Source organism: Ranitomeya imitator, chromosome 5, assembly GCF_032444005.1.
Source record: "Ranitomeya imitator isolate aRanImi1 chromosome 5, aRanImi1.pri, whole genome shotgun sequence".
NCBI classification, from domain to species: Eukaryota; Metazoa; Chordata; class Amphibia; order Anura; family Dendrobatidae; genus Ranitomeya; species Ranitomeya imitator.
The window spans coordinates 56,867,521-56,882,000 of record NC_091286.1 but is presented as its reverse complement, the minus strand read 5'-3'; the positions used below and the strand labels follow the sequence as shown (position 1 = coordinate 56,882,000).

Below are 14,480 nucleotides of genomic sequence, written 5' to 3'. Positions count from 1 at the left end.
GCAAATTAGGGGGCTTCAGTGCACCGTTACACCCCCTCATTTTGCATGTTGTGAGCTTTCCCCACTTCCCCCCGAGAGATCACTGCCTGAAGTCAGCAGGCAGGTGGGCGCAATGACCGATTAACATCCTATTTTGGGGGCGAAAGACTCCCTCTAAATGGGGCATAAGTGGCATGCGCTCAGTCTGATGAGGAGAGCTGACCCCCTTTACACCAGAATGCCTCTTACCACTTTTGCTCGTTAGTTAAGGCCCCGTCACACATAGCGACGCTTAAGCGATCCCGACAACGATACGACCTGTCAGGGATCGTTGCTGCGTCACTATGTGGTCGCTGGTGAGATGTCAAACAGTGAGATCTCCCCAACGACGCAGCAGCGATGCGGCGACCTGTAGCGACCTGTAGAACGATGCTATTTCATGACGATTCAATGGGACGTCCTGTAAACGAGGTCGTTGGTAAGGTGTCAAACACAGCGATGTGTGCTACCCAGCGGGACCTCAACGATCAAAAAACGGTCCAGGCCATTCCGACACGACCAGCGATCTCACAGCAGGGGCCTGGTCGCTGCTACGTGTCACACATAGTGAGATCGCTACTGAGGTCGCTGTTGCGTCACAAAACTTGTGACTCAGCAGCGATCTCGCTATGTGTGACGGGGGCTTTAGACATGGTCCAGACAACGCAGTCAGGTTTCCGGACAACATTTGGGATATCTGCTTAATAATGCACAACACGTCTTGAATCGTTGAAGGAAGTCCGCACTTTATAAAGTAGGAATGTGCCTTTTTGTGTAACTTTATCTTGCGGTGGGTTTCTTCTTGATATTCTGTAGGTACAATGGCTCTCTACCAAATGGAGACAGGGGGAGACGGAAAAGCAGGTTTGCTTTACTGAAAAGACTGAAAGCGAATGGTGTGAAGCCAAGTACTGTTCACATTGCCTGTACGCCGCAGGCAGCAAAGGTGACTACTCTTACTTACCCGGTACAAGCAGCGGTGTCCGGTAATGCGGTTATATATACACCTTCCTCTCAATGCCAGGGTATATATATATATTATGTTTCTGCATGCACGTTCCCAATGACATGTACTGGTGCTGGCATTACAGCACTGGTCAGGTAGCAACAATTAGTGATGTTGGATTTACGCAGACTAATCTGTATTGTTCAGCCCTTGGTGAAGGAGCAATGGAGAGGTCTGTCGGCACCTGATCCTCCACTGTCTTTAGACATCACAGGTACACGTGCCCGGGAACTGGTTATAAGCACGACTAGATATCTACCTGTCATGTGCTTCCTCCTAAGCTTTTATAGCCTCCCACACACATAAAATGAGTCAGCCGAACCCTCCAGTTTTGACAGCACTGGCCATCTGAAGTGTACGAGGGCCTTCAGTCAGGAGGGAAGGATTCGTCTGTTTCTATTTTATCGCCTAATCCTTTTTGTTTTTAGGGAAAACTAGCCAATGAAAAAGGAGTCTAGTAACAGGTTTTTCCTCTCTCCCTGTTGTAAATTCATGAGTGTTCGGTTGGATCAATTGATCTTTTGTGGCCGACATCAATCTCGTGGTTACTGCAAACTTAGAAGAGTCGTACCAAGTTTGGAAGTTATCTTCTTTCAATGGTATATGATGGCTAGGATCTGGCCACTGTGACCCCAGCCGATCTCGAGCATGTCTGACCGGAGCAGTAGTCGATTATGTTCGCATGAATTCCAATCATTCTTAATAGGAGTGCCGAAGACCAAAATGCTGCACTTGGCTGTCTCTGGTAGTCCCATGAGGTGCGCATGGTCAACCATCACTCAATTCAGAAGAGCCCCGGTTGTCAAGATCCATGGGGGTCACAGCGGTCAAACCCTTAGTGGTCGGTAACTTCTCCTCATATCCTATATATAGGGCATAACTTCTAAACGTGGTAAACCCTTTCTTAAGAAAATACATTTTTACCCCAGTCATATTACTAGAGTCTTCACATATTTGTCCTTTACAGTATTAGATATTGGAAGTCCGAATACTCTGATCCAGACAAATTTACTGGCTGTAGTTTCTTCACTGGCAACTACAGTATTAGCAATGGAGTACATCAGGTGCATAGCTTGTGGTGACCGGGTACTGCTGCGGGGGTGGTAGGGGTTCCTTCTGCTGGGGTGGTAGGGATTGTGCTCCTTCTGATGGGGTGGTAGGGGTTGTGCCCCTTCTGCTGGGGTGGTAGGGGTTGTGCCCCTTCTGCTGGGGTGGTAGGGGTTGTGCTCCTTCTGCTGGGGTGGTAGGGGTTGTGCTCCTTCTGCTGGGGTGGTAGGGGTTGTGCTCCTTCTGCTGCTGGGGTGGTAGGGGTTGTGCTCCTTCTGCTGCTGGGGTGGTAGGGGTTGTGCTCCTTCTGCTGCTGGGGTGGTAGGGGTTGTGCTCCTTCTGCTGCGGGGGTGGTAGGGGTTGTGCTCCTTCTGCTGCGGGGGTGGTAGGGGTTGTGCTCCTTCTGCTGCGGGGGTGGTAGGGGTTGTGCTCCTTCTGCTGCGGGGGTGGTAGGGGTTGTGCTCCTTCTGCTGCGGGGGTGGTAGGGGTTGTGCTCCTTCTGCTGCGGGGGTGGTAGGGGTTGTGCTCCTTCTGCTGCGGGGGTGGTAGGGGTTGTGCTCCTTCTGCTGCGGGGGTGGTAGGGGTTGTGCTCCTTCTGCTGCGGGGGTGGTAGGGGTTGTGCTCCTTCTGCTGCGGGGGTGGTAGGGGTTGTGCTCCTTCTGCTGCGGGGGTGGTAGGGGTTGTGCTCCTTCTGCTGCGGGGGTGGTAGGGGTTGTGCTCCTTCTGCTGCGGGGGTGGTAGGGGTTGTGCTCCTTCTGCTGCGGGGGTGGTAGGGGTTGTGTCCCTGATGCTGGGTTTTTTTTTTTTTTTTTTTTTTTCGCTTGGTAAAATATATGGATCTCTAATATGTGATACTCCTTTCTTTTAGGCAATAAGTAACAAGGACCAGCACAGCATATCTTATACTTTGTCACGGGCACAAACTGTGGTGGTAGAGTACACACATGACAGCAACACGGACATGTTCCAGGTAAGTGAAGTGTCAGGTGAATGCCCTGGATGCTATTAGTAGTCACCCAGCATTCGTTTTCTGTCCCGATTCCAGCACATTTTATATAACAGTCCAAGTATAACTTTACTCTTAACGAGATGTCAAAACTATATACCGTATATACTCGAGTATAAGCCGAGATTTTCAGCCCAAATTTTTGGGCTGAAAGTGCCCCTCTCGGCTTATACTCGAGTCACGGTAGCGGTGGGGTCGGCAGGTGAGGGGGTGAGGGCGCTGAGGTATACTTACCTAGTCCCAGCGATCCTTGCGCTGTCCCTGCCTTCCTCCCCGTCTTCTGTGCTGCAGCTTCTTCCCCTCTTCAGCGGTCACGTGGGACCGCTCATTGCAGAAATGAATAGGCGGCTCCACCTCCCATAGGGGTGGAGCCGCCTATTCATTTCTCTAATCAGCGGTGCCGGTGACCGCTGACAGGAAGAGGCTGCAGCACAGAAGACGGGGAGGAAGGCAGGGATAGCGCGAGGATCGCTGGGACTAGGTGAGTATGTTATATTTACCTGTCCACGTTCCAGCCGCCGGGCGCCGCTCCATCTTCCCGGCGCCTCCATCTTCCCGGCATCTGCGCTCTGACTGTTCAGGCAGAGGGCGCGATGACGCATATAGTGTGCGCGGCGCCCTCTGCCTGATCAGTCAGAGCAGAGACGCCGGGAAGATGGAGGCGCCGGGACCGGACGCTGGGAGCTGCAATCAAGAGAGGTGAGTATGTGTTTTTTTTTTTTTATTATTGCAGCAGCAGCAGCAGCAGCAGCGGCCATGGCACAGATATATGTGCAGCATCTATGGGGCAGTATGAACGGCACACAGCACTATATGGGATATATGTGCAGCATCTATGGGGCAGTATGAACGGCACACAGCACTATATGGGGCATCTGTGCAGCATCTATGGGGCAGTATGAACGGCACACAGCACTATATGGGGCATCTGTGCAGCATCTATGGGGCAGTATGAACGGCACACAGCACTATATGGGGCATCTGTGCAGCATCTATGGGGCAGTATGAACGGCACACAGCACTATATGGGGCATCTGTGCAGCATCTATGGGGCAGTATGAACGGCACACAGCACTATATGGCACAGCTATGGGGAAATAATGATCTATTTTTATTTTTGAAATTCACCGGTAAATGCTGCATTTCCACCCTAGGCTTATACTCGAGTCAATATGTTTTCCCAGTTTTTTGTGGCAAAATTAGGGGGGTCGGCTTATACTCGGGTCGGCTTATACTCGAGTATATACGGTAGATAGATTTTTAGATTTAGATTTCCCTCTTTAATTAAGCACATCAGTAAACCAAAGCTTCATGCTGGGGTGAAGTTTCTTGTCTACAGATATTTCTTGATCGGAATTGCTAATAGTCCGCTAACTATCCTGATGAATGGCATTTCGCTCATATCTGCAGCTTCTCCTGATTCCTCTCTGTCGTAATGTATTTCTAGATTGGAAGGTCGACAGAAGGCCCTATTGATTTTGTGGTAACCGACACCGTTCCTGGAAGTCAGAGCAACACAGATACGCAGTCCGTTCAAAGCACCATCTCCAGATTTGCGTGTAGAATAATATGCGAAAGAAATCCCCCCTTCACTGCAAGAATATACGCTGCGGGCTTCGATTCCTCAAAGAATATTTTTCTTGGGGTACAGATAAAAATAAAAAGAAATCAAACATGTCAATCTTTTTTTTTTTCTTCACATGTTGAAGCATGCTTGATTGCTTTTGGCTTTTCTCCCCTTTTAATAGGAAAAAGCTGCCAAGTGGAAGACTGTAGATGGACAGATGGATGGGCTAACGACAAATGGTGTCCTTGTTATGCATCCACGCAATGGTTTCACCGAGGACTCGAAGCCGGGGGTCTGGAGAGAGATATCTGTGTGCGGCAATGTGTTCAGTTTGAGAGAAACCCGCTCTGCCCAACAGAGAGGAAAAATGGTACGTGCAGCCCGGTAGGCACTTGAGCGGTCTTCCGGTAGGCCGGCATATACTACTGCAAAATACACAAATGTTTACTTGATGGGATTTCTTGCAGGGGAACAAAAAGGGTCTATTTTCTCACGCCATGAATATATTTATAGCACTTTTCAAGCGAATTTCATCTTGTCAAGCTCAGAACATGCTGTTCCTCTTTGAAAAAAAAAAATGGGAATACTGGATGATGATTCATCTTAACATGTTTTCTTTTATATAACTGGGCTGTTCTTTGACAGATTGAGTTGCAAAGGCCTGGCATTTCAAGTCATTTCTATTAACCACTAGGCTGCTGCTTTTAACATCCACGGCTCCAGGATGTTGATCGGATCTTAGGCAAGCATGGCACTGCTCTTGTACTGTAAGTGTGGGATTATAGCCCGCTGTAGACATAGAAATCGCTCCCATTCTAAAAGTTGTATGCGTCTCTTCTTTTTGCTTTCATTGGTGTAACTCCTCACTTCTTGGCCCGATGAATAATCTGTACTAGATCTCCATGGCTTCCATTTATCTAAGTGGTGTCATATGCCGTAAAAGTGACTTAAAGATTTTTTTTTTTTTCCCCAAAAAAATGAAGTTATCCCATAAACGTAGAATAGGAGCTAATTTTCTAATCATTGAAGGTCTGAAAACTAGGACCATAGCGATCCTGAAAATGGGGCTCTGCACCCCACTTGTGCTAATAGCCTATTGGACTAAGTACAGCGCTGTGCAGCCCCATAGACGATCCATAAAGCACAGGCTGTGCATAGAGACGAGCGAACCCGAGCTAAAGAGTTGGGGATTCGTACCGGATAATGTCCCCTGCTAAACTCCGAACACTGACTTCTCCCTAAAGTCTGTTTTATTGTTGGGAGTTCTGTGAGAGATTTACCAAACAAAAGTTGTCTTCGTTGCGGTTCTGGAACCCTAATCAAATTTTGGACTAAAGTTCAGGTCGTGTACCAGAACCCGAACTTCCACGGGTCAGCTCATCCCGTCCATGTGCACCTCTGCTCAGGATAAGGTTAAACATTCCTGTTAATGGGATTGTGGGTGTTTTGTAGCGATCGGACATCCAGCAATCAGACTTTTAATCCCTATCACATTCATGGTGGGTTATTTTATTTTTTTTGGAAGAGTCCTTTAAAGTTTCCATACGTAGCCATTAGTCATGAGGGAACGTGCTTGGATAATGTGTTATCTGATCATGCTTGGGGGGCTATCCCAATATCTTCGGATGCTCGGATAATATACGATACGATACGATACGATACGATACACTTTATTGATCCCGTGGGAAATTATGGTATCACAGCAGCACAACTTAAATCATAAAAATCATAAAGGAATTCCATAGTTGACATGACAGTGGAGTTGACAGAAGAACATTATACATTAGAATAGGACATACACAACGAGTGAACTGAAATGTAGAGAAATAAGTAGACATTCACCTTGGTGGTTTAACCCTAATGTTATTGTTGTACATTCCCATGGCAGTTGGCACAAACGATTTCCTATATTTTTCCTTCTTACACCTCAGAAGTATTAGCCGGTTGCTGAAGGTGCTCTTCTGTCTCATGAATAGCTCATATAATGGATGTGCATTATTGTTCATAATTGTCATACACTTTCTCAGAGTTCTTTTCTCCACTACCTCCCCAAAAGAGTCCAGATTGTAGCCCACAGCAGAACTTGCCTTCTTAATAATCTTATTCAGCTTATTAGCATCAGAGGCCCGCACACTACTACCCCAGCACGTGATTGCAAAAAAGATGGCACTTGCCACCACAGATTGGTAGAACATTTCTAACATTTTGCTACACACATTAAAAGACCTCAGTTTCCTTAGGAAATACAGTCTGCTCATTCCCTTCTTGTAGACAAACTCTGAGTGGCATCTCCAGTCCAGTTTGCTATCCAAATGGACCCCCAAATATTTGTAACTCTCCACCTGCTCTACCTCCTGACCAGCAATAGTGATCGGTAAGCATTCCAACTTTATCCTGCTATAGTTGGCCACCAACTCCTTGGTTTTCTTAACATTTAGCTGCAGATAGTTACCATTGCACCAATCCACGAAATTCGACACCACCCTTCTATATTCCTCATCCCCCTGATCTCCCCTAATGCATCCCACAACCACAGAGTCATCCGAAAATTTTTGAAGATGGCAAAGTTCAGATTTATACTGAAAGTCTGAAGTATACAGTGTGAATAGAAAGGGCGCAAGCACCGTTCCCTGGGGGGCACCTACACTGCTCAATAATCTGCTTGACACCACTGCTCCCATCTGTACAAACTGTGGCCGATCTGATAGGTAGTCAGTTATCCAATTTCTCATCCCCTCCTCCACCTTCATATCAGTCATCTTTTTGTGTAGTAAAAGTGGCTGCAGGGAGTTAAATGCACTCGAGAAATCGAAGAACATCGCTCGCACCGTGGCTCCGTCATTCTCCAGAAATGAATGTACCCTATGTAACAGAGAAAGAATAGCATCATCCACCCCCAATCTATGTCGGTAAGCAAACTGAAGGGGATCGATAAAAGCATTGACCCTTGGTCTTAAGTGAGCAAGCAAAACATGCAACTGCAAAACATGCAGGCATTGCCTAACTAATAGACAATCCCTGCATGTGTTGCAGCTGTCTTCCGCCGCAAAACATACAGCGGCAGGGACTCGAAAATATTATCCAAGCACGCTGAAGATACCCGGGTAAAACCCGAGCATGGTCATGCCAACCGAAACTACCAACTCTGATGGGTCTGAGCAGCCATCTGATGCGTATGAGGGACTCCTGGCATCATATGCCTATCTAGTAGCTGTTACGTTACACATAGGTGAGCGCTCTATGTACTCAGCTTCTAATTGTTCCAGACAGGATCATTTCTGGTATGCCGCGTGGTACACCTGACATGACTAAGATTTGGATGATTCATGGTCTCTGGGAAAGGCGAGGTTTACAAAGGCCAACTTGAAATCATCCAGTTTATCAGGCACACGGCCAGATAATTAATGACTCCGGTGTTGAGCAGAGCTAGGTATTTTAGATGGTGACTAGATGGTGGCCCAATTCTAACGCAGCGTGGTTCAAATTCTGCGCCAATTCGCGGGCGGACTGCAACTGTCGCTGATTGTTCGTGGCCAGGCGTGAGCAATCGGTGAAGCCAGGGCCGGCTCCAGGTTTTTGAGGGCCCCGGGCGAAAGTCTCAGTGGGCCCCCATCTTTAACACATACCATGATTCATGATGCACAGATACAGCAGAGAAATATAGCACAGCCAAGTAGCGTATAACACAGCCCACGTAGTATATAGCCCAGCCGCGCAGTATATAGCCCAGCCGACATAGTATATAGCAATGTGGGCACCATATCCCTGTTAAAAAAAGAATTAAAATAAAATAGTTATATACTTACCTTCCGTCGGCCCCCGGATCAAGCCCAGGCGTTTACCGATGCTCCTCGCGACGCTTCGGTCCCAAGAGTGCATTGCGGTCTCGCGAGTTGATGACTTAGCGGTCTCGTGAGACCGCAATGCATGGACCGGACCGTCGCGAGGAGCAGGAAAGGCCTGGGCTGGATCCGGGGGCCGACAAAAGGGGAGCATATAATTTTTTTTATTATTATTTTTAACATTAGATCTTTTTACTATTGATGCGGCATAGGCAGCATAAATAGTAAAAAGTTCGTCACACAGGGTTAATAGCAGCGTTAACATGGTCCGTTAACGCTTCCATTAACCCTGTGTGAGCGCTGACTGGAGGGGAGTATGGAGCGGGCACTGACGCCAGGGGAGTAGGGAGCGGCCATTTCGAGGCCGCACTGTGCCTGTCGCTGATTGGTCGTGGCCTTTTGACCGTGACCAATCAGCGACTTGGGACTTCCTTTACTTGACAGACAGACATACAGATAGAAGTGACCCTTAGACAATTGTATAGTAGATGCTCTGCAAAGTTCGGACTGGGAATTCCCTGACAGCCAAACTACAGTAGCTTTAATCCTGCTGATTTTAATAAGAAACTCCTATATAACCAGTCACACAGGGCAATTATTGCAATCTAACATTGTGTAATCGCAGCCCAGAGTTCACTTACAGTTGATTTCTACCATGAATTAGAAGACCTTTTTCTACAATGACCATAGTGGGGTAAATTTGTTGATTGATCAGACTGTATGTCTGCAGAATTAGAGCTTGGGATGGGGACTGTAAATGGTGTCTGGCATCTAGCTGGAAAGGACACTTGTAAAATGGCATTACAAACTGCATGCTGCTCTCAGCCAGCCCATCCATTGTGCATGAATGGAAGACTGGCATAGGGCCGCACACAGTAATAATGGACAATGATGTTCTTTTCAATTTTGAAAAGAAGCATTTTTATTGTTTAAATGTGTGTATGCAATGTTGTGTGTGTATTAATATACTCTCCTACCGCTGCTCAGCGACGTTCTGCTCCTCTTCTGAATGACGTCACTGCTTTGCAGGTTCTTCCTTGTCCTCCGTGACCTGGAAGCGACTATTAGTGTAAGTCTATAAAGCGTCAGGACAAGGAAACAAAGGCTTTCATTGTAACAGCGATGTCCGTCTCACGCATAGAGTGTAGAATGAGCCGGCAGGTCTCCCCTATGGTGACGTCACTTAGAAGAGGAGCAGAATGGTGCTGGACACTGGAGAGAGCGGCAGCAGGCGAATATATTAATATTCACACTACATTACATGGACATATACACACAGCTAAACAATAAGAATGTTAATGGTTGTGCTTCTTTTAAAGGGAACCGGTCACCCCCAAAATCGAAGATGAGCTAAGCCCACCAGTATCAGGGGCTTATCTACAGCAGTCTGGATACATCATCTTTCAGGATACATCGGGGGCTTATCTACAGCATCCAAGAATGCCCCTGATGCCGGTGGGCTTGGCTCATCCTCGATTTTGGGGGTGACCGATTCCCTTTAAGGAGCTCTTGGCACCCACTAGTCAAACCTTTATCAACATAGTTTAGACGCAGTTGTTTAAAGTACCACAATACAATTTGTTGTTGTACTTCATAAAGGGTTGTCTAAAATATATTTATATTTCCTCCTAAATAACAATAATAACCATAATCCTTCAAATTTTGCAGGTGGAAAATGAAAGCAACGAACTTCAGGACGGCTCCCTCATCGATTTATGTGGAGCCACTTTGTTATGGCGCACGGCTGAAGGCCTTTCCAGAACTCCAACTGTGAAACACTTGGAAGCCCTGAGACAGGAAATCAACGCAGCGAGGCCTCAGTGTCCTGTCGGCTTTAACACCCTAGCTTTCCCCAGCATGAAAAGAAAGGATGTTGTTGATGAGAAACAGCCTTGGGTTTATCTAACCTGTGGACATGTGCATGGCTACCACAACTGGGGGAATAAAGAGGAACGGGACGGGAAAGACCGAGAATGTCCAATGTGTCGTTCTGTGGGACCGTACGTTCCTCTATGGCTGGGATGTGAAGCTGGATTTTATGTGGATGCTGGCCCTCCGACTCATGCCTTTAGCCCCTGTGGACACGTATGCTCAGAAAAAACAACTTCCTACTGGTCCCAGATTCCTCTTCCTCATGGTACTCACACTTTCCACGCGGCGTGTCCATTCTGCGCGCACCAGCTTTCAGGGGAACAAGGTTACATCAGACTTATTTTCCAAGGACCTCTAGACTAAGTGGCTTTTCGCTCCTTGTTGTCAGGACTTGCACTGAACACATAAGCTAAGATGGGTTTAGTTTGCTTTCCGGCGGACTGTTCCGAGTTACTAGGACCCTTAAGCAAGTTTTTGTCGGAAAGGAAGGAAACTACCGAATCATGGAGAACCATGAGAGGAAATAGAAAAACTTGTCTCTGTGAAACCAGACATTTCAAAAAAACGGGATTATGCAGATCTGATTATAATTGCCTTCATTACTCTTTCTGAATGACCCACCTCAGTATTAAATTATTTTGTGGAAACTGGGGAGAATACAGTCAGCTCAAACTACATTAGTTTACAGTTCAACACACAGTGTAAGATATAGCATAGGGCAACTTTTGTACCTAACTTTAGTACGGAAAAATTCCCAGTGACTCAATCGAATCGTCCTACATTTTTGACCTGTGTACTTTGGATGTGTAAAGTAGCCCAGGGACCAAGTCCAATGCGTAAAGTACCGTAGCCCAGGGACAAGTCCAATGCGTAAAGTGGCCCAGGGACAAGTGAATGCGTAAAGTGGCCCAAGGACAAGTCATCACAACCGGACAGTTTGGTTATTTAGTTTCTGTGTCTCGGGATGGGACGGGCACATCTTACCATTGAATCACGTAACGTCGGAGTCTGAGGGATCTGTAAATATGCAGCTCATTGATGTCCTCTGCGTTTAGTCTGATCAGATGCTAGTCATATTGCAAACGTTTGCAACATTTCAGGGTTTTATTTATCGTTAGTAACTTTTATCCAGATTTTGATTCCTGAAGTACTTGTGACATTACGTGTTTGTCCTTTTTTGAGCCATTTTGGGATTAATAGTTTTGAGCAAGTGAGAACCCTTGTACCATTGTACACTCAGATCTTCATGGCGGGACTTTAATTCATTTTTTTTTGTTTTTTGGCAGAGCCTACTTCCTCTTGCGGTTTAAATCCCATGATTTCTGTGTTGCAGCAGATCGTAGAGTAGAATTTGTTTTTATTTTCCGCTTGGTTCGATGATTGTGGCATAGCATTAACTTTAAATCATCATGTTCTTGGCTGGAGAGGTGGAAAAAAAAATTAATGGTGAAGAATTTTTGATCTTGGGGGGGGGGGGAAGAGACAGAAGCAAATTGTTTTTTAATTTGCCGGCGTAGGTTTTTCCTTTTTTCTTTTTTTTTTTTTTTTTGTTTCTTGGATTTGTTTTTTTTGCACACGCTCAGGAAAAAAACTACATGGGTAGCTACAATATTTTCATAATCTAGTATGAAACAGGTGGGTGTTCAGTTTTAGTTTTGTGTCTCTGACGGTTTTGAGAAGCCAGAACCTAAAATCTTGTCTTAAACTGTCCATACTGATGAGTATGGCAGATCAGGCAATATGTGGGGGGCTACCCGATCCTTACTGGGATCCTCTCTCGATAGAATGACTGGGTTGTCCCAAACTTTCTCCATATGAATAGGCGGACATGTTTGGCTGAGCCGAACGTGCATGTTGGATATAAAATTTCATAGCTGATTGTTCTCCTCTGATTATGGGTACCTAATGCCCAACATTTACAAGATGGGACGACAGCCATTTTGTTTCTTTTTGGAAATGTAGCCTATCGATCCACTAGGAAGCGCTTGTGTGTGTGATGAGCATAGCCGATCTTAGCGTATTGGAATGAAAGGTAAATGAACACCCTCAAGTACCATTTTTGTGATTTCAATTGGTTCAATATTCAGTGCTGATTCACTTCTTAAACACATTCTTGTGCTAAGAACCCCAACAATCGGCGGTAATCTGGGGATCCCGGGCAGTAGGGGCATCTGGCCAAGAGATGAGGATTCTGAACACTGGATCACTGTTAAATCAAACTACTTTGTGGGATACGTGCTTTTTTTCTTAGGACAAACCTTGTAATATATCATTATGATAATTTCAGCTTAAAAGGGTATTGCCATCTCCAAAATCCTATCCCAATATGTAGTAGTAATAATATTCCCAAATACCTCCAATTTTAGAAATGTATAGTTCTTCTGATTTGCTTTGTTACTTACACCATGTGCAGGCATTGCAGTAGCTTGCGTATCCACGGTTACAACCACTCGGTGACACTTAGCTGACGTAAACATGCTTATCGAAGCTAGTGCAATGCCCTGAACATGGGGTAAGCAACATAGTGAATTGGAGGAACTATACTACATTTCTAATTGGAGGTATTTGCTAATATTATTATTATTGTTATTACACCTACTAAATAGTGGGATAAGATCTAGGAGATGGGAATACCCCTTTAACAAAGCTTCAAATATTTCTTATAATCCTAGGTTGAAGACAGAACCTTTTGACTACAAAAACAACTTGGTAAAAGAACAGCCCTTGTATGGCTGTCAATGGAAAAAAAAAAGAAAAGGTTATAGCTTTTTCAAAAAGAGGAGATAAAAAAAACAAAAAAGCCTGTGCCTTACAAGGGCTCTTTAGAAAGAAAAAAGATATATAAAACGTTTTTTCATGTCTCCCATTGCTCTGATGGCCATCTTGGTCCCGGCAGCTTTACTTCCAGCATTTTCGTCTCTGCCTGTACATGGAAAAAGGGTCAGGCTTTCCCGTCATACATTTACTTCACATGCCAGGAGCAGGTGTATGGAACACTTGGGCTGAGCCGGCATCATACCTGACGGATACCAGATGTGTTACCCAGCTGGCAGTGATCGGAGATCTCGGTCATTAATCCCTTAAATGTCTGATGGTAACATTTAAGGGGCGCGTTCTCGGAGGAGCACTATTCCTATCATGGCGGGATGTGGATGGGTTGAAATTCCTGTGGATCTCCACCACATAGTGGCCTTCTTCAGCAACTTTGGCCCTGATTTAATCATTTCTTAGGGTTTCAGTTACCTGGCTGATGGTACTGATGGTTGCTCTTTTTCCCACCAAATTTTTCAAAATGATGTACACGGGTGACTCTTGCCCAAAAAAGTAAAAATTAAAACGCCAGAATTGTCATTTTTCCCCGACACTGCAATTCCGCCAAAATTTTTAATAAAAATCAACCAAAACATTATATGTGTATATTATATCATTAAAACATTATACTCTACAAAGCTATTTAAAAAAGAAAAAAAAACTCCTATTGCTATGTAGACACACAAATAAAAACGTTATAACTCTTGATAGAGATTGAGGTAAAAATTAGCACATTCTCGCTGTTGTCCGTTTTGTTTTTCACAGATCTGTTTGCAGGTACAAAATCTAAAATAGGCGTATGGATAATGCCTTAATTAATATGAGTGGTTAGCCAGCTCCCTTCACATACAGAAATGGTCACATGCCTGCATTAGAAATTGAGCTGCTGTGACCAAGACTAAGACCATCTTCACAATGTCCGTGAAACCCGTTGCATGCGCTGATCACAAGACCCTGCCTGACCACCTTCTATACTGACCTGAACTAACTGCCTCTTTGGCATATATGATGCGGTTAGCTTGGGCCAGGAGGCCCAGAAGTTGGGTGGACATAGAAAAATGTATTGTTTTATATATGTATGAACACAGAGAACCTTTACCCATTAAAGGCTCAAATTACTCTGTATACTTAATGGTCTTAAGAAATTAGCACAGAATTTTGCACCACGAATAGCTGTTTTAAAACGTGGAAGCTGACTCTAAGGCTGGGTTCCCATTGCGTTATGGGACCGCGTTTAACGGACAGCGTTGCATGGCGAAATTAACGCCGTGCAACGCGTCCGTTAACGCGCCCATTGAAGGCAATGGGAAC

General features: G+C 45.5%; 1 protein-coding gene across 2 annotated transcripts in view; it reads left to right on the top strand.

Annotated features, from left to right (window-relative positions):
• Positions 1-13,814, top strand: part of PELI1 (pellino E3 ubiquitin protein ligase 1) — a 44,887-nt gene extending 31,073 nt beyond the window's left edge. For both annotated transcript variants that reach the window (XM_069768703.1, XM_069768705.1), the window contains exons 3-7: positions 835-964; positions 2,940-3,041; positions 4,525-4,722; positions 4,826-5,014; positions 10,155-13,814. In XM_069768703.1, the coding sequence (XP_069624804.1) occupies positions 835-964; positions 2,940-3,041; positions 4,525-4,722; positions 4,826-5,014; positions 10,155-10,721 (1,186 nt within the window). In that variant the 3' untranslated portion in view covers positions 10,722-13,814. The remainder of the gene's footprint in view (positions 1-834; positions 965-2,939; positions 3,042-4,524; positions 4,723-4,825; positions 5,015-10,154) is intronic.
• The last annotated feature ends 666 nt before the right edge of the window (positions 13,815-14,480 follow it).